The following is a 20396-nucleotide window of genomic DNA, read 5'->3' as shown; positions in this document are numbered from 1 at the left end:
TTGGCTAATTTTTAGGAAAAAAAAAAACGTTTAAAGGGAAAGATCAAAATAGAAGACATTTTAAATTATAGTAGATAAATAGATCACACCCACCAGAAAGAAACAAATGAAAGAAAATCAACCCCAAATTTGGGATCTGCATGAAGCGTCACTAGGGCACCGTTCTGATATGTTTTGCATTAACCAGGGTCTCATGATGTCAGGGTTGAGACCTATCATAAATGCCAGAATGTTTACTTCTGAGGGTAACTGCTTCAAGGAATTCTATAAATGTATTTGAAGGAGCAGAGATTACTTGGGGTCCTTTTAAATTTGGTTTGCTGTATGCTCAGTGCAAAATATTTGTACAAAAATATAAAAGGCATGGTTCGATGTTTAACGTCCGTGTTTTATTTTGTTGGCACCAGAAAAAGCTCATGTAATGTTATGTCATCACTGTACATACTGTAAACAAGACGGCATTAGTATGTTTTCTGATGATCTTCTTGTTCCAATGAATCTAGATTTTAAAAAATACATTCACAAACTACCTTATGTTTAAACACAATGATTCCCTTTTATTTCTTAACTGTACCCAAAGTCCCACAATAAAAAAATCATTTAAAGCTGTGTGTTTCAGATGTATCGCTTAGAAATAAGAACACAAACGGGAAAAAACAAACATAAAAACAAAGATCAGTTCGCAACATAATTTAAAGAAGCCTCAGGCTCGAAACATCACAGCAGCGATATAAAGAGCTGGCAGGCAATCCACTTGGAGACAAGACCCAAATCCACATTATTTTTGTCCATATCACCCTCCAATTACGGCAGTTGCTAAATTCAACCCAAAGCTATTGCTTAATTTGTCTTGTGGAATTTGCGAAGACAATGTCCTTTGGCAGCATAACCCCAGCAGTAAAAATGAGAACGGGAGGATTTCATTGCCGTTGAGAGCTAGAAGGACCATGATGGGCACATCCTGGTGGTCATTGAAGACCACCCTCACTATATTCCTGGTGTTACCTGCTTCAGATAACTGCAAACAACAATCACCTTTGGGGATTAGAGATTCACCTAATCCAGAACTCAGAATATTTCCCTTTCTCATCCCCTTTGGCCAACCACCAGATTAAAAAGGTAGCATTTTCCTAACGTGTTTCGTTCTCATTAATAGTACATCAGCTGCTCATTTGTTTAGGCAAAATCAAGAGAATCACAGTCTTTGTCTTTCTTTCTTTCTTTCTTTTTTTAGAGCCATTTACAGCAATTGCATTCTTTAAAAACAACCCTCATTAGGTTTTTGTCACTGGAGATTGGTTTTTCTCCCTCCAATTTTTAAAGAACAATTTGGTCAACTACTGTTTTGAAAATGTTCAATACAGCCGAGATTGCCGGGTGAGCTCTCTATATGTCTCCTGGAGATAACTCTGCTGTGATGGACAGAGAAACAAAAACAAACCAAACGAGGTAGGTTAAAACAGGAAGCACAGCACAGATACCGTTTCTCAACACCTGGATACCATAGGCGGCCATGCTTATAGCTTTGGGGAAAGTCCCAGTCACTCACATAAAAGTTCAAATCATTCGAGTAAGGGTTTCTATTAAGGACACAAGTCAACCTGAACTAAATACATACACATCTCTGCACAGATGTTGTTAACAGTATGTTGGGAAGTTTGGAGGAACAGAATATGATTAGAATCTTAGAATTTTGTCAAAGCCTTGCTTTTAGGTTCCCTAAAATCTGAGCTATGGGTGCCTGCCGTGTCCCTGGCAGACTTGCAAGTCTAGTCCCTTGACCCAGTAAAAACACAGGCAGCTCAGCAACATTTATTAGTAGCGCTTTTCTGTCACAGCTTTTCTGTTGAGAACGTGGCACCCCTGGGAGGGTATCCAGAGCATGGTCTCAACCAGTCGTAGTCCTAACAAAGCCGAAGTGAAGGGACCTCTTAACAAGGAAGCTTTGTGCCTGGAAGGAAGAACGTGTGTGTATTTACATAGACATATCAGCTCATTTCTCAGAAGCTTCTTCTGGGTGACCCGCCTGTCATCCCATCCTTTGCCCTGATCTGTTGCATAATAACTGAAGGACAGTTACACCCCAGAGTCCCTCCCCAATCACAAGCCCATTCAACTCAGTGGCATCTCTGTCCCATTCAACACCCTCCATTCTAGAAAAGGCCATATCAGAATATGGCCCAACAGACTCACAAGAGTGGTAGTTGATTTTATTAGATTAAGGCTAATAGTTTAGCCATTTAAAATCTATTTCCCCAGAGAGGAGAAAAACCAGCTATTTCGTTTCTCTTTCAAAAGTTCATTAGCCAGTAGCAATTTTTTTAAAAAGGACAAAACAAAACAAAACAAAAACAAAAACAGCCTCTTGGGTTAGTGAAGGCAAGAGAATTCTTAAATTATCCCACTGTGCGGTTATGGCCTTCAGTGCGGGGAGATAAGGCCCATTTATTGCGCTGTTTCTCACTACTGGGAGTTGGAAATTTTACAACATACCATATACTTAAAGCTAGCAGGCAGACAGAATTTTAAAAAGACTAAATTCCCAGTATGCATTTTCCCCCCATTCTTACAAAGTAAGGTGGTAAAGGGGGAAAAAAGGTTAAAAAAAAATCCAAACCAAAAAGAACTGAAAAGCCAGCATAAACACAGCTTAATCTTAAGAGCACACAATATTTGTCTCTATCCCTAACTCCGAAGGGCACAAGGTCCATCTCTGTCCACAGACAATGCAGCATCCTCAGGATCGCTCGCCCAGCCATTCCCACCACCTCTTTCTCTCCTTCTCAACCAGGCTGCAACACGCATGGAAGGAAAGAAGGACTATATTGGGAGAGATGGAGGAAGAGGAGACGGAGAGAGCGGTATGTTCAACCAGGCCTTCTGATTCTGCCTCTAGACTGGCATACGTCCACATGAGCTATGTTCTTTTACATTAGAAATAACGCCATGAAGACAAGTGCCAAGTGCTCTTCCGTTACCAGTTCATCATGGAATTTCTGTTGAGGGTCATGAAAAACACTTGGCTACTTCCTCCAGATCGCACGGATGCAAAAAATACCTGTTTGAAATTAAAAACAAGTTAGTTCAACTTCATGGGTTTCTGTTTCCCCCTTCTCTTTTTTTCCACTGTCCAACCATTTCCTCTCACATGGCCTGTCCTCACTATGTGTCACCTAAGTGTCAATGGCCAGTGTTTACGGTGACTCTGAGTCGCTGTCTGTGACTCATGTTTGAGCAGTGTATGGAAACCCTCCTGCTCTACTTAGGCAATTATTTATTGCCTGACTTCTGGCCTGGGATGATGACGGTTTCTAAAAAGGCACAGGGACGACCTTTCTCTCCCTTGTCATTCATATGGAAGCAGATGGAAGAGAATCCCTTTAAATTCCCAAAATCTGGCGGCCTATCGACAGTTGTATAGCTTCGGTGTTCAATCTTTGAACTTGGAAACAAAGAAATCAGGGTGGCTATGATTGAGTAGGCTAAGGTGGTGAATGTCTCTGTTCAGGTCTGGTGTTCTATAAGTTAAAACTCAGGCTCTCTGTAGATGCTGGCAGATCCCAGGCCAAAGGAGATATTGGCGTTAATATGCAGAAGCATAGTCCAATAGGTCTAAGCCAGTTCAATCATTTTATTAAAGGCCTGGGAGAAGTGGGCAGAATCTGGATTACTGCTTGATTGAGCTGAATGTCAGTGAGCCACTGCCCCGGGAAAATGCTATCCAGTGTTGTGCAATAGCCCTTCAGTCAGCCAGTGTCTGTGCTCTGAGGGATGAGTGTGTCACTAGTGAAAGCTTGTGCTATTTTGTTTCCATGGCTTCTTAAGAAGCTTGTGGAATTGCTTGACATTTAGCTAAAGCTATAGAAGAAACCACAGCTATTCTAAGGGGCCAGGAACTAGGGAAAGGAGTAGAGATCTGTTGATCTGCTAGTTGTGAGTTCAGTGACTAAACCAGAGGCGCTTGTCTGAGAGGTTAGGTTGGATCAGGCCTGCTGGGGCAAGTTATCAAGAACTACAGTATGGTTGTCCACACCTAGAACATTTCCTGTCTTAGGATCTAGGGACTGCAGACATGTTGGAGTCTCAATTGTTAGGTCATGTTTCTGACATACTCTGATATCCATCCTTGTCTCCCATAGCCACTGTCCACTAGACCATACCAGGTCACAAGCAGTTAACCAGGGTCAAAGAATCCAGATCCACATTACCAGGGTTGGATAAAGACCAGCCTGGCCCCTGGGGAACTGGGGTGAACATAGAAATGTAAACAGTTCAACCCATCATATTCTACTCTATGTGGACATGGTTGCTAGGGTGAACATAGTCTCTAAGGGTGGGCTCACAAATGTAGATTAGCCATAAAAGACTTTGTTTTACTCTCCAGGGAGGGCAAGGCAAAGCATGACCACCGGTATACTCCTGTGAGGTGACAGATCATGCTGGACAGACATGGTCACTTTCATTGGAATATAGCCCCCTCCCCTGTGACATGTCAGGACACACATGGCTGAAATGAGACAGGACATGGCAGTAGTAGAGTTTGTGACTAAGTTCCTTAGGAATGAGTGACATTGTTTAGAAGTTCATATTTCTACATGTCAGAGGTTCTGCACTTAAGGGTGAATATAATATGAAAGCTAGGTCCCAACAGTGTCTCTGTCTGTGAAAGGCCTAAGTGTGAAGGGATAAGGCTAACCCACTATGAGGTGATTAATGATGGGATAGCTGCTCTAAGTGCATAGGAGAGTCTACCATGGTTGTTAAGTCACCAGAAGGCCCTTGGGCTATGAAAGTTTCCAAGAGTTTCCAAGGGAGTTTTAGATGTTTATGTCCATTTAGATGCATGAGTCATAGATGAATCAAAGCCAGTAGTGCCATTTCAAGACTGCCACTGATCACTAGACACAGATGCGACTCAAGTCAGTATAGAGGAAAATGAAGCTTTCACAGGTACCTGGTGGTCTCTTAAAATGCAAACACTAAAGCAAAGTTGAAACGGATTTACCTTATCATTTCTTTCACATAGAAACTTTAACCTTTGAGCTCGCTTATGCATAAACACTCCATCCAAATGTCCTGTTTCCACTGACCGGATCTCAATAGCTTTCTCGCCCCAGCCCATTATCTGATTGGAATGAATGTAGGCTGTCAAAAGGAATTTCCAAAACTGCATTAAAAACATTAGATGGGCAACAACTCACAGCATTTGTTCACATCTTAACCACAAAAAGAGACAAAGGACTTGAGATTAAACAGAGCAAGTTTTACAAGTGTCAGTCACAGACTTTTAGACTTTTTTTTTTTTTTTTTTTTTTTTTGGTGGACTCAAATGGTTGTTTCACATTTCTTGCCCTTCGTTTCATTTGGGGGGTGTAACTGCTGAAGAAGATAAGGAATGGTTAACCTACCCACAGATGTGGGCATTTCTCCCCATTGGAGCACCACATCCTTAGTGATCCGGCCGTAGGTGTTCACATACACCCCCTCATCCTCATAGCAGACAAGCATCTCCATTCCATCTGTTTTAGGCAAGATGACGATAGCATGAGGAGTGATATTGCCCTGAATCTAGAAGACAAACAGAGGCCAGAGGTTACTCTGCTTCAGAACAGGACAACCAGCCCACTGTGGTGGTGCACACCTTTAATCCCGACACTTAAGGAGGCAGAGGCAGGTCTCTGTGAGTTGGAGGCCAGCCTGGTCTACAAATGGAATCCAGGACAGTCAGACTTCTATTACACTGAGAAAAACCACACAAAACACTAAGACAACTTCTTGACTTTTATCTTTTATACATCATTTCCACTTCTTAGAAAAGTTTATCATAGAAAGCTTTGTTGCAGACAAGAGAACTGCATCTCAGGGTTACATAATTTGATGAAAGCTACGTCAGTATTGGGTGATTGAAGCAGGCTTTGTGCACATTTTTCTAAGACTGAAATTCCTGGGTTCCCCCTAGAAAGACTGTTTCCATATATGGTGAGATTGATGGGTGCCTACAAGAAGGCAATGCATACATCACCCAGAAAGTTCACCTGGGAGCTCCAATACTGGAATGATTTCATTAGGGAAAGAAAATAGAGGATTACCACTGGTCACACTGCTAAAATAAGCATAGGTTGACTGGTTCTGTGAAAGGGGAGGTGCTACTCCTCCCCCTGCTTGACAAATATTACATCATTCTAACATGGGATTGAAAGATAGGGCCTTGGGGGTTTAAAGATGATCAGTGGTGACCCAGCATAGACGTCTATGACATAGACAAGTGAAAAAGCTATAAAATGCAGCATGAGTGACAACTGCATGTGTGTAAATTCATTCAAACAGCATGCACAAGCACTGGGCTTCTTTAACATCTCAAAATGCCAATCATCATGGGCCAGCTTCAGAATATCCTTAGATTTTGTTAACCTTGGGATTATATTCATGAAACATAGCTCACTAGCTGTCATAGGTAGTTCCATGTGGCATTTCTTTTAAAGATAATGTTTTAAGCACTGCATCAGCATAGTAATTTGAGTATCATATTAATAGGAAGAACTTGAATACATTGGGTCCTGAGCCAATTAAATGATTATAGCATAGGTGGTTGGAGTTCTCTCTTACAGCTGGGAAAGCTGAGGCCTGAAGAAGTCACTCAGCATGTCTACTAATAGTAGAAAAGAGATTTCCTCCAAGAATTTAGTGTCTGACCATTGTATTTTTCTAGCATAGGATAAATCAAACATCTCTCAAAAACCGAATCAGGAACTCAACTATGGTATAACATATGCGTATGAAGTCATATGCAAACAGACAAGATAATGCCTTCAAAATAATTTAATTTTTGTGCTACTTAGCTTGAGGGAGCAACAACACTTTAAGAACATTCTGTCTATTCAGAGAAACCCAAATCTTAGCAACTTTGACAGATTAGCACAATTTCAAAAAAAATAGGTAGAACCAAATCTCTGTACATGCAGGGGCCAGAAGATAGTAGATTACTGAAACTTACATGGGATGGTATATAGATATCGTAGGAGTTTCCAGAATCAACATCAATTACATGGAAACCAGTGTGTGAGCCAAAAATGACCTTTAACCTTTGACCTTCTTCTACTGTGAGGTCAACGAGCAGAGGCTTATGCTGAAGATCTGCAAAAGACTTTAAAAATCACCTCATTAGTATCCATACTATTTAAAGAGGTTGTCTTATTATTAAGGAGTTGCTACCATCCCAAACAGATTGGGAGAAGTGCTGTTAAATCTGTTGGTAATTAATGGGAGTATGCTGATTATGTTTTTTCTTTCTGTGATTGTCAATTTCTCTAAGTTTCATACAGTGTTCTGAGGTAATATGGTTCAGGTGATAAGAAAAAGAGATCTGGAAGTCACACTATACTAATGATGGCTTGTAACGAATAGTCCCTGTCTCCAAGTATTTAACTGGAAAGGAAAAGACAACTCTGGCCAAGTTCACCACAGTTCTGTTTGATTGGATTCAGGGCCCAAGCTCCATAACTATAAAATGTTCCTGCCTGTCTACCTTTGTCAGGATTCTGTATTTTTGTCAGCTCCTGGGCTCTAGGAGAAGAGTCAAGAAACCACAACTGCCGTGACATACTCTCTCTCCCCATCTCCTAAAGTAATGCCTTTTGTCCTTGTCTTAGGGGATGGTTCCACCTCTGGCCTATGCCAGCCTTTCCTCCTTGAGGGTTTGCCTCTGTGTGTTCTCTCTTGGTAGGGTCTGGTCTGTGGAGGGGAGCCTTTTGTTGTTGCTGTTGTCTCATGAGCTTTGGCTTGGACCCAGAATGCAGATGTCAGGATGAAAAGGGGATCTTGCTTGAGAGCTTTTCTGGAGAGAGATTTTGGCAGCAAAGTGCCTCCCCCCATTAGCTTTGGGAGTCAGCTTTTCATTACCATTATAAATATAATGTAATAAAAAAATGTCTTTCACTAAAGTGGGCTCATGGAGGAAAGCCCATTTCTCTTGATGGGTCTATCATCCAGAGCACACCCCAAATGGGCCACGTTAACTAAAAGAACAAGATGGGGGTGGAGTGGTTTACTCTCTAAGGGCATTGACAAAACCCCATGGCAGACTTGACTTTCACATAGCACAGGTGTCATGGGAGAATAAAGATCCAAAAGTCAGTTGTAGTCACAAAGGTAGGGAAAATATGTGGAAAATGGGAAGAGAAAAATGGGAGATAAATTCACAGTGGATAGATATGGCTAGATTATGTGGTTCTGAATACACTGGTGTGATTGAAAATGATGTTTTTTTTTTTTTTTTTTTCTGGCAGTTGGGCTCATTTTTTGTAATATGGGGTTAGCAAGACAAAATGCTTTATCAACCCATTGTTGGCGAACTCATGAGCGGCCAACCTATCTGTGATGAGTACAGACTACGGTAAGGTCACAAGGTAGTCAGGGTGGAAATTCAAGAAGGAGGTCTTTTTCATGAGATACTGCCTTCAGCATTCAATTCAGACAGCTTCATGAAACATAGATAAACAAAACTCTACTGAGTCTTAGAGAGTTTATTCCAATTCTTAGTGATGGTTAGCAGATTTGGACCCAGGGCCACCCCAGATCTACCTTTTCCAGACAAGTCATCAGACAACACTTAACTTTTAGTAGCTTTACAACAGAGGTTGTTGTGTAGCGTATTTGGTACTTTTGCTGGTACTCATTACAAACTAAGTTCCTCTTTAAGTCAACAGTTCATAGACCTCCAGTGGAGGACAATCAGATTTTAATGTGATGAGCTGAGTAATATTTTTAAAGATTTATTTATTTATTTATTATATATGACTACACTGTAGCTGTCTTCAGACACACCAGAGGAAGACATCAGATCTCATTAAAGGTGGTTGTGAACCACCATGTGGTTGCTGGGATTTGAACTCAGGACCTCTGGAAGAGCAGTCGGTGCTCTTAACCACTTAGCCACCTCTCCAGCCCAGTAAGATTTTTAATACTTAAGTCTTTTGTGATAATAGATTTAAGAATGGTTTCTTTTAAACAAATTTCCTCTATGTAGTAAAACTGATAATTGGCTTATGTGGAAAACAGAACTCAGGCAAAACCTGAGAATTAAACAGGTAGCATCCATGCTTACCTTAAATGCCATGAACTTATGATAAGGTTTAGGGGCCCACGCATATATCTCTACTGCATTCTTTAAGGCAATCACCAAGAACTTGATCCTTTCATATTTAACTAAAATGGAAAAGAAGAGAAAGATTTAGAAACCATGTCAATGTATCCAAGATAGTTTGTATTAATGATATTAATGAATATAGGTACCCGTGTATAAGTATTTACAGCTGAGGGTGTCATTCTTGGAATAGGTTATTGTTGTTTCTTATTTTTGATTGTTTTGGTTTGGTTTTACACATACATTTAACTTGATTTGCTATACCTGGTTATCAGAATACTAGAAGTTTTTAGGTTTATATTGAAGGATTATAATTTTTATCTAAAGGATAGACTACTTCAGTTTAGAAATGGATATTCGCTCTGCTAAGGACCTACACTATCTTCTTAAGTGTAGCCATGGAAAGATGCTGGAACAATGAACAAACTTGTGGAGACATAAGCTTCTTGTGTATCATTCTCTGCTTATAATTCATGTTTTAATTATGATTACATGAAATAATTCTATACATAATGAGTGATGTAATGATAGGAACCCTTGAGTTCTGTCAGTGGCTTATTTTTAAGGGCTTCATGTACTTTGACAAATATTTTCCCTGTGTATGAAAATAGAATATTATACATCATCACTTTGTGAAATGACTGAGCGACTGATTCATTATTCTATAAAGTAGCACCCAATAAGCGCTTATCAAGAGAAGAAGTGACACATTTGTCATCTGAGCGCTTAGTAACTATGGTCTCTGTGTTTCTGATAACATACTGATCAGAATTTTCCATGATGACTTTGAGGGAATATGGAATTCTTTAAAGCCTTCTGGACTTTTCATTATTAAATAAAACAGACTCATTCTGCAAACTGGTGATACATATGTCAGTTATTTTCTGTATAAAACAACTGTATGAAAAACATCCTGTATCATAAGAAAGTGAGGTAGGATAGATTTTCACATGGTTATATGAAGTGTTGGGTTTCCAGTCGGCCTCTTTATACTTTTTTTTTTTTCAATGCTAGGGACAAAACCCAGTCCCTCATGTTAAACACTCTGCTACTGAGTAACATCTCTGCCAACATAACTTCTTTATGAATCTAGTCTCTGACCTTATCTGAGACACAGAAAAAGATTCACAAAGGTTAATACATCTTTAAAAGAAGTTAGGTAAGCATATATAGGAAAAAGAATTACTTTACACAATTACAAGATAAACAACCTGCTTCTCTGTTATGCTCATTTTATTGTTTATATAAGATGAAATTTGCTCCAGGTATTATTCAAGTTTTTTTTTTACAAAGTTATTAGCAGACACTGGTGTTCTTTTCTCCTATTTTTGAAATTTCATAATATTTGAGCACATGGGACTAGTTACATGCATTATAAGGCACCACTGTTGTCTTGATGGAATCCCACAAGCAAACAGCTATGGTTTTCTGGATAACTGAGGTAAAATGTTTCTGATACTTGAGATGGTCTCAAATTTCTGGTAAGTACCGATCAACTATTGCTCTCAAGTTACACCTCATTTTGAAGCTTTGTGTTACTGGTCAACATGTATGTGTCAAGGCAACGAACTGAGACAGCCTTGATCAGAAGGACCAAATTAGAGATGCTCAGAAGGCTGACAGGGGATGGGTAGGTTAAACAGGATGCAGACATTTTTTAAAAACGTTTTCCAGGTAGAGGCAAGGGACAACGTTCAGAAATGTTACTATCTCCTGCAATTAGTTGTATGGCTTTATAATGACATGATCCTAGTATATGTGACAAAATCTGATCAGTAAAATACTTGGGCTAATAAATGTCAAATAATAACAAAAAATATTTCTAAGTCAAGGGAATTTCGACGTCTTTTTTTCAGAGTCATCTTTAGAAGCTGTTCTAAATGTTTCCCACAGTCACACTTGAAGTCCCCCTGCTCCTTTCTGCAAACAAGCATGGCTGTTCCACGAGAATGCAGTGCATATGGACAAGAAGCTCTCTGCTGCCTGGTGGGGATTCTGTAAGCTGTGTCTGATACTTTGCCACACAGTCAGACTAAGGTCAGAGAAAACTGCAGTTTCGGAAGTGTGACAAGAAAGGGCTAAATAATTCTGACTCCAAACAAAAGCAGCAGTGGGGCCTGAATGTCACAGGATTGCTATGGAAAACACACTCCCCCATGTGGTCTGCTCTGTGAATGGTATTATACCTATTCAACATCCCTTCCTCCCTTGGTCAAATGCTGCTTAGCTGGTTTCAGTGCCTGGCAGTGTATTCTCTGATGGAGATCGATCGGTACAGACAGACTGGGACTGTGGGGCTGCATTTTACAGGCACTGTATGTGTTTGTCTGTAGCTCCCCACCATACCTTTATGTTTCTAAGTACGTGCATATAAGTAAGACTCAAAATGATTTGTGCTATAAAGACCAGAAAGGCTCCTTTAGGGCACAGAACACAAAGGGCGCATCCTTTATGAGTAAAGGTACAGTGACTTGAATCTTCCAGTCACTCGTCACTGTTTCCTAATGTCAAGATGTCTAAGATGGTGACTTGGAACGAATGAGGAGGAAAGGGACATGGAGAATATGCTAGAACAAAGCCCTTTCTAGTTGTCGAAAGATAAGACACTAAGGTTCTAAGACAAACAGTAAGAATAATTTGGTTCTTGAGTTCCTTTATAGTATCTCCCCCGATTGCTGTTTCTGCTTTCAGTCATCGTTACAGAACACCCCTGGCTGGACAACTCTATAGGTTACAGTTTCAAACCTGCACGGTGCCTTCCTGAGACTACATGAGGACAACCTGTGGAGCAATGTTGAAAGCCTCTCCACCATGCCTTTACTGTCATTTCTCAGTTAAAAAACAAGCTTAAGTCTTGTGAACATCTCACAAACCCGCAGAGATTTCCTTATTCATCTCAGGTCGCAATTGACAAGTTTTACGGGAAAAATATTCTCAACGGCCACACCATCAGTCCCAGTTCCAAATATGGGCAGTCCCTACTGTTTTCACAGAATGAAAACCATCGGTGTTTAAAACCATTTCCTCCTGCACAAAGCTGTTGCTTAGAGCACACACATTTACACTGATTCCTAGCTCACGCCCCGAATGTACTCATTTCAAAGCTTGGGTTAAAGCGTCTGAAGAGCTCAGGTAATTTCTGCTCATACCTACGTCACCTAGTACACTGTAATGAGGCTTTTTTTTCTAACTCTTTGTCATTTTTTCTCACTTCCTTTCTTTCTACGTATCTAAGTAGATGTGAACTTTCTGTTAGGAAGTATCTTTCCACACGGTCATCTACATGCTGTTGTGCTTTCTCTTGGCAGCATGCCTCTAGCTCTCTACACTATCTGGTTTTGTGGGCCTGTGGTAAAGTGGTCTCCTCATATTCTTTGGGCACCATTCTGGGCATTTCTTTTATCTTTTTTCCAGAATCACTAGATTTCAGATTTCTTTCTTTTTTTTATTTTATTTTAGTGGAACATATCCTCAGTAGCTTTCTCAGAGATGGTGCATGAAATGGAACGTTCTGGAGTTTGGGCCTGCCTATAAATAATGTCTTCACACTGAGATATAATCTGATCTTATATGTGAATTTGGCTGGGCTAATCAAATCAAATATTTGATCTATGTGTTTCTATCAGGGCTTTTCTGATGAGAATAATATTTAAATTAGTGGTCTGGGGGAAAGCAGTGCGCAATGTGCTTCAGTCAATAACTTGAGGATCTGAATAGAACAAGAAGGCAACACCTCCTTTTGTCCCGGTGAGGTATGAGACTTCCTGTCTCCAGACTCAGGCCAGACTGGCACCTCTGGGGTCTTTTGTCTGCTGGGTTTCTGACTGGAACCCTGATGTTCATTGGGCCTCCAGGTTTTTGGACTTGAGTTAAATCACACAATTGGCTCTCCTAGGTCTCCATAGGTTCCCAACTGAAAGATTTTTTTTTGGTGGGCACTTCTTAGTTTCCAAAGTTATGAGAACCAATCCCTGGTAAGAAATCTCTGTCAGGGTTTTCCTTCCTGTCTTAGTTTCTACACACAGGCACACACACATGCATGCACGTTGAAATTTTTTTTTGTTGTTGTTTGCCATAACGTTTTTTGTATCGTAATGATCTTGAAGTTCTGATCTTCCTACTTGCTGGGAGTCCACTGTCACACCAAGCATGTCCATCGCTAGGAACTCAGCGTTTGTGCATACAAGGCCAGCGCTCTACCCAGGGAGCTACATGCTAAGCCTCTAGTTACAAATAAATGTGCTTTAGAATTTTGAAGCCTTGTTGGCTCTCTTTGTTTCTGACAAGTCCCAGGATTCTCTGGTTCTGGGGCTATTTCACAAATGTTCTTCATTGCTTTTCTTATAACCAGAGGATCTAAGGACTCTCATTGTTTCTACACTTAAATGTCGCATTGGTATGGCTTGCTGTGGGCTTTCTTTGTGAGTAACTGTACTGCTTCTCAGAATCACTGTGATCTGGTTGTCAAGGCCTCTTGTTCATCCATCTCCGCTCATTATTTTTTCTCATTCACTGAAGCTCATATTTTGAACCTATTGAATTAATTTTTTTATTTCATTATACTTTTAGGAAAGGATTTATTTATTTTTATTGTTGTGGTGGTGTGTGTATGTGTGTTTATGTGTGTGTGTGTGTTCGTGTGTGTGTGTGTGTGTGTGTGTGTGTGTGTTTGTCTGTGCATGTGTGTGTGCTCATAGGTACAAAGAAGAGAAGCTTCCAGCATCTATAGGGAATGGGTGAAGTCCTGTGTGACTAAGTACTCTTTGCATGTCAAAAGCCCCAATGCTTCAGACTCATGAGAATAGCAAAGCCTTCTTCAGGTTAGCCTCCCTCTGGACCATTTGTGACTGTTGATAGTATGTACAGAAAATGATGACTGTTCCCTCTTCCGGGGTGTTTATAGCCTGAGACTGATTCCCTACAAAGACCTGTAGAGAAATTTGCCTCTTTGTTAGTCTGGACATACGGTGTCTCCTCCTATAGCTGTTGACAATAAACCTGCTCCCTAGACTGAGACTCATAAGAGACATATAAAGTGAACACATGGTATTTCCTGGTGCCTGTGCACAGGCACAGTGCACAACTCACAGTGCACAGGCACAGTGCATAGGTTTCCAGATTTTGTGTACATTTGTTTACTCATTCCCTGTCACCCTAGTCAGGTCATCCCTGAAGCTGTGCAGGTCAAGGCAGATCCCTGTTTGCTTAGGTCTACTTAATGGGCAAATTCTTCATTCTCTTCTTTAAATGCTTATAGTATTTTTATTCCTGGTAATTTTTTAATCTTTAATTGACCTCAACCCTACTACATCTTTAAGAACACTCCTATTTTCCCTTTATAGAACTCCCCCCAATTATCTGTAAAATATACATTTTTTCCTTTTTTTTAATCCTTCCTGAATTTTCTCCCATGCCTCGTCTTCTGATATCTTTACTCCCTGTTTGTTCCTGCATCCCGTACCTGAGATCCAGCTATCTATTTTCTGGGAGAAGTGGGCTAATCAAGTGCCAGGGGGCACTTTAGAGAAGAAAAGTGGGGAGCTTTCCCTCCATGACTCTAAATGGTACTATCTGTACATTTATTTTTTCCAAAGACAAATTTTTCAAACTCCTTGCTTGGGCATGGAAACAGTGCCAGCACTTTGGGATCTGTGTGGGGAGGCTTGTTGTCAGTGTGTATGTGTGTGTACGTGTGTGGGCATCTGTGCAGGGAGCCGTGTGAGTATGTGAGCGGGTGCAGGTGGATGCCCTCACCAATGGCTGTGCACACACGCATGGGCTGTGCACACATGCATGGGCTGTGCACATGTGCATGGGCTGTGCACACTCTTCCCCTTTGGCAGGACAGTGGTCTGCCTGTGGGTGGAGGGAGGCTGGCTCTAGAGGATTTTCAACTTCTCTGCTTTTCAGCAATCCCATTTTCAGCTCTGCCGTGTACCTCTGTCCTGTGGACTTCCCTAGGCTTCTGGTCTTAATGGGTTGTGGAGGACGGATGGGTAATACTGATATTATTCCTCTCTGTAGATTAAGAATTCAGCATCTCCGATGTGCAACATCTTACCCCAGTCTCACAGCTACTCCTGCTCAATTTTATGGCCATCTCCTAGTTGCTGGCTTCTCTTCTCTCGATCTGTTCAATCTAGGGCATTTATTGAATTTTTTAATTGTTGTTTTGAAGAACTTTGGGAGAAGTACATATAAATATTCAAACTGGAACCTAGCAGTTTATTGTAAGTTCATTCTTTTGGGGGAGTAATTCAAGTATAATTTAGGGTTCAGCAATGTCTTAAACGTCTTAAACACATATGCCCTAAAAGGCAGATAGAAAGCACTGAATAAAGGTAATTAAACCACTGGAACTGGGTGTGGGCAGAACTCTGTGTGCTGAGCCAAGACTCACCAACTTTATAATGGATGCAGCCTTCCAAGTCTCCGACGGTGATCCAACCCTGCTTCTTTTCCACTTCTGGGTCATTGTGCAGGATTCTGTTTCTTAACCATGAGAGATAATACACACGAAGCTTATTCTTCTTTCCTGTTGAAATAAGAGAGTTTTAAGTTCACAGTCTCTGATGGCCTTCTCTCTTTCCTCCACATCTCCTCTGGACTCTTGGGCATCTGTGTATCTCTGAGGGCAGACTAGCTAGGGTCTTCCCCACTATTATTTCTGTCAGGACGTGTCAAGACAGACCCTAGTATTTTCACCAAAGTTCACAAATTGTCCTTTTTACCTTTAAGTGATTTCTTATTTGCACGAGCTGGTCTGCTGAATTTGGCAAGTCCTAACTCTATAACAGAGTTCCAGAACATTCTAGATCCTATCTTGACGGAGTGTTAGCATGTGGGCATTTTAGCCAACCTATGCGTATCTCCTGTCTCCTTTGCTGTCCTTCCTTTGTCTCCCCTGTTCCATCAAAGACAATTGTTAACAGTTTTATACATTTAACTGGTAAGACAAAGGAACAGATCAGAAGACAGAGAAACAAATTCAGTAAAGCTATTTGAGTTTAGAGAATGCTATTAGAAAAAGTTATGGTGCTGAGGTCATCAAAAAGAGTATTAAATAAAACCATCACAGAAGAAAATGAAAGATGAGGACTCAGGATTCAAAAACAGGTTAAAAGTTCCCTTTGGTAAAGAGATTCAAAGCATTCTCAGGATGATAAAACACCAGGTTGATGGCATAGAAGTCTTTATAGAAAGCAAAATGAATCCACTCCATTGGATTATCTGTGCACCACAGGGAAAACACGCGCTTCTGTGGCTCTTTTTTAATGAGAAATTTAGGCTTGCAGATTTTATTTCTCAGATATTTTCCATCGCCTTTAAAGAGGTTTTATGTTGTACAGATGGGATATGTGCTCGAGGAAGGGGTTCATGAGAGCATCCTTCACTGGCTTGACAGCAGAGTGTAATGAGACTTAAACCCTGGGAAGCTCACACAGCTGTTGCTCACTCATTGTCAGCAGACGCCTAGAGCCCAGGTGCTTAGGACAGCCACAGTGAGGCAGGGCTGGGCTCCATCTTTTCAGTGCCAATAGCAACAGAGCTGTTCCAAAATCTTCCTTCTTATTTTATTATCTCTTTTCTCCCTTTATGCTCCATGATAAGAGGAAATAGTTAAACCCTGGAGGATGAAGACAGTCACTAGCCTGAACCTGAACTTTCTGATAGCATTTCCACCTTGGATAGAGGACAGACAGATGTGTGGTTTCAGTTTTGATTTGGGAGTGCAGTAACCAAGAAAGCAATTAGCCAGAAACAAAGACCACACAGAACTCAGTGCAAATCATAGTACAAGAATTATTTACTTGGTTAACCTTAATTTGCAGCGATGAAACTCTGAACAGTAAGTAGGGAGGTAGAAAACAGAAGGGATTGTGTGCTAAGAAGCTGCATTTTTCTTAAACCAGGACCACACCTGGTGAGTTTCATCTTCAAGGTTCAACCCAGAAACCCTGTGGGGGTCTCTTTGCATAACAAAAATGAAGAATGGAGCTCATTAACTAGGTTGCATGGTGGGAATATGCCAGAGCCATCCCTGATGAATGTTGACACCTTCCTTATCCCAGAGATTCTGACCCTGTTCTAGGGGCAACTTGGGTTTTCACATCTGGGTGAAGTAAAAGAAAAGAGGATGATTTGTTCAAACAGCATGGGGAAGAAAAAACACCTTCTTATCAATTGGTATAGATTCCAGTTATGTCTTTCTCTTGTTAGCAATGAGATTTTCTTGTTGTCTTACAAAGTCCCTTTCTTGTCTTAAAAAGCTATTGATATTGTAAAAATATACCAGTTAGGGTGTCACTAATCCATCTTTGTTGTGGAATTGGCTACCCACTACTGCAACAGTCCATCTTAAAACATTAGTGGATTATAAGCAGATGTTTTGAGAAAAGAAGACTAAACGTTTGCTTGCTAATTCCCCTTCAGAAGCCTTGATTTTGATATTCTTCATATGAGAGAACGGTAGGAACTGCAGCCCAGACAGCTTAAGAAGACTCTTGTTGAGTTTTAAGGGAGTTAAAGGCCAAAATACACAGCTTTTATGATACAGGTCTGCCTCATGCAGGTTTAAAGCACAGGTAAATCTTCATGGGCAGCCATCCCCCCTAGCCCCAGCATTATATATAGTGCGTGGATGTGACCGCCCACCAGCTACAGCGCTGAACATCACTCTCCTGTGGTTGGCTAGGCAGACTTTCTTTCGAGATCAGGAGGTCACCTTCTCACCTGGGCACACCTGGGGGTCAGGTCAGCTTAGTAACACACCTGATATCGTGACAAGGACATTTAGTCCTTCTAGCACATCCATCTGCTGAAATCGCCTCCGGTTGATTAGGTTGTAGACTTTGCCTTGGCCGCTTCGGTCCAGCAGCATCAGGCCGTTCTCAGTGCCCACCAGAAGGTTCACACCTGCACATTGAAGAAGCACTCAAGGTCGGACCCTGTGTGGGTCTGAACACTATGCCCCCCTGAGAACGGTTCCAAGCTCATGTAAACAGATAGGCCGGTAGCCGCTAGGGGAGACAGTGTAGGCGTGGGCGGTACAGCTCACTCGTTATATCACTGTTCCTCGGGGGAACAGAACTACAGTTCCATTTTGTTAAGTGGAGGCAGCAATACATCTCACCTATCCATTTACCGCTTGGCTCAGAGAATGCTTGGCAAGAAGAGCCTTAGTCAGTGATGTGCAAGTCAGCAAAGGTGACCACTCCCCGCTTTATGGAGGGTCTCCTCTTCTTTGTGCTCCCTATACGCCAAACTTCTTTTGTCCTAGAGCACCCTCCCCCACCCTAGTACCTACCCATCCATCCAGCGATTTCTGAGGCGGCAACTAACCTACCTTCCAAACACAAAAGATTCTACTTCCACACTCCTATCATTGTGGAAGCCCTGGCTCCTCACACACACTCTGGTGGTTCTGCGTTTTCTGGTCAGGTGAATAAGCCAGTTCACGAGAAGCTGAATCATAGGACTACTGATTTTAAAGAGTTCTCAGTTATCCATTTCTACCCTAGCACACTTGCAAGCAATATTCTGCCTCCTAAGGCTGGCAGATATGCCATTTCATCGACATAACTATTACCCTAAAATTCCACAGCTAAACAGATAGTCACTCACTTACTAACATGTACCTACATGGAGGAGTCACTGTGCAGTGGAACTTGAACATCTCTTGGTGCAGTTCTATCTTCTGAAAACATGAGTGTCCACTTGTCAATGTGGTTATTTTGTTCTCTAAAGAGCCATTGTGCCTCACATGGAACAGTTCCCAGGTTTCAATATTCTTTTCTGCTGACATGGCAAATGCCCTTACCCTTATAAAACCATGATATCCCAGTAGCAATGGGGTTCAGGTGGCCCCCATCCTGATCCTCCTATAATGCTGTGAGTAATAGAGGCCAAGACTTTGATAAAATCTTCTTATGCCCACAGTGAGTTTGAACCCAGCTAATGTCTGTAGATCTACTCAATGAGAACACCACACTGACGCATTCATCCACAAAGGAAGCCTCATCTTTTGACGTTCAAGTTTTACCCAATTACTGCTGATGGTGCAGAGCCTTGGACAAGTCACTGAACTATGCTGGGTTTGTTTGTCAGCTGTGAAATGAAGGTAATGGCATCAGATCCCTTGCATGATACTGCATGACTCACAGAGACAGAATGTGGGTTGCCATGGGTAGTGATTCACATAGAGTGGTTGTGCATTCAGTGGTGGCTAGCTCTGTGTTGATATTTACTTGCTCATCACTCTACATGCCAACTTGTAGTCTTTCTACATTTAATTCACGTTTGCTCGCTCTTTAGGCAGGCCCATATCAGTTCCCTCACAGCTATGATTCTCCTAGTGCGTTCTGATAAGAGCCAAAGGCATTTAATACTTGACTACTGAGTGGAAAAACAAACAAACAAACAAACAAACAAACAAACAAACAAGCCACCAACGTACCCCACAGAGCTGCACATAGTATTTCTGAATTGAAGCGTTTCTTGTATTTTCTGATTTCCGGTGTGTCACTGTGAGGGCGAATGTTTGTTGGGTTCACATTGACCACGGAAATCTTCCTTGCTTCGTTAAGTTTGGCCTGTTCTTGCCTAAGAAGTTCACTAGTAAACAGGGCTTTGAGAGAAAGAATTAGAGAGGTCAATAGCATCTTAACAGGCAGCCAGTGGAAATATGGAGGAAGGGCGTGGCTTGGGGTGTGTCATGGGGAACTATGAGTCAACACCTAGCTTATATTCTTCAGTAGGACAAAACAGGTTTTTGCTCATTAGCAAAACAGGCTTACAGACACTCCTTTGAATGGTGTAGAATATTAATACTCATATTACAGATACAACTATGCCATTCCTATAATTAAAAGCATGGAATGGTTCCTTTTTGAGATTCTACATAAGCTGACTTCAAGGATTAGTAAGTTGCAGAAGGCAAAGAAGCAAGGCCATCCTCCTAGTGAGCCAGACCTGCAAAGGGAGCGCAAGCCTAGTGCTCAACACAGCTCAACACACATTCATGGAGTGTTCAGCACCACACTACTTTGAGCAGAGCAGTGTACCCCGAAACTGTTTTTGTGAAATATGTGGGAAGTCTTGAGATCACTGTGGGATGGCTTTTCCTAGTGTTCTGGGATACCTCTGGGTTTCTTCCAGAAACATGATAGAAAAAAAAAAAAAGAAAGAAAAGAAAACAACAGGAGTGAGAGAGGGAAGAAGAAAAGTAATTTGCTTTGGGAATTCCACAAAATAA

The 20396-nt window shown here is 41.3% G+C and overlaps 1 protein-coding gene across 4 annotated transcripts in view; it reads right to left on the bottom strand.

Annotated features, from left to right (window-relative positions):
* Positions 1 to 470: 470 nt before the first annotated feature.
* The window catches only part of TNIK (TRAF2 and NCK interacting kinase), a 373654-nt gene continuing 353728 nt past the window's right edge, over positions 471 to 20396 (bottom strand). For all 4 annotated transcript variants that reach the window (XM_080929385.1, XM_080929386.1, XM_080929387.1 and 1 more), the window contains 8 exons: positions 19599 to 19769; positions 17915 to 18058; positions 15543 to 15677; positions 9104 to 9204; positions 6995 to 7144; positions 5409 to 5568; positions 5006 to 5145; positions 471 to 3058 (listed from right to left, as the gene is read on the bottom strand). In XM_080929385.1, coding sequence (XP_080785511.1) covers positions 2975 to 3058; positions 5006 to 5145; positions 5409 to 5568; positions 6995 to 7144; positions 9104 to 9204; positions 15543 to 15677; positions 17915 to 18058; positions 19599 to 19769 — 1085 coding nt within the window. In that variant the 3' untranslated portion in view covers positions 471 to 2974. The remainder of the gene's footprint in view (positions 3059 to 5005; positions 5146 to 5408; positions 5569 to 6994; positions 7145 to 9103; positions 9205 to 15542; positions 15678 to 17914; positions 18059 to 19598; positions 19770 to 20396) is intronic.

Source organism: Micromys minutus, assembly GCF_963924665.1.
Source record: "Micromys minutus genome assembly, chromosome: 15".
NCBI lineage: Eukaryota > Metazoa > Chordata > Mammalia > Rodentia > Muridae > Micromys > Micromys minutus.
Note: the sequence above shows the minus strand (reverse complement) of the source record. Positions and strands in the feature narration are given on the sequence as shown.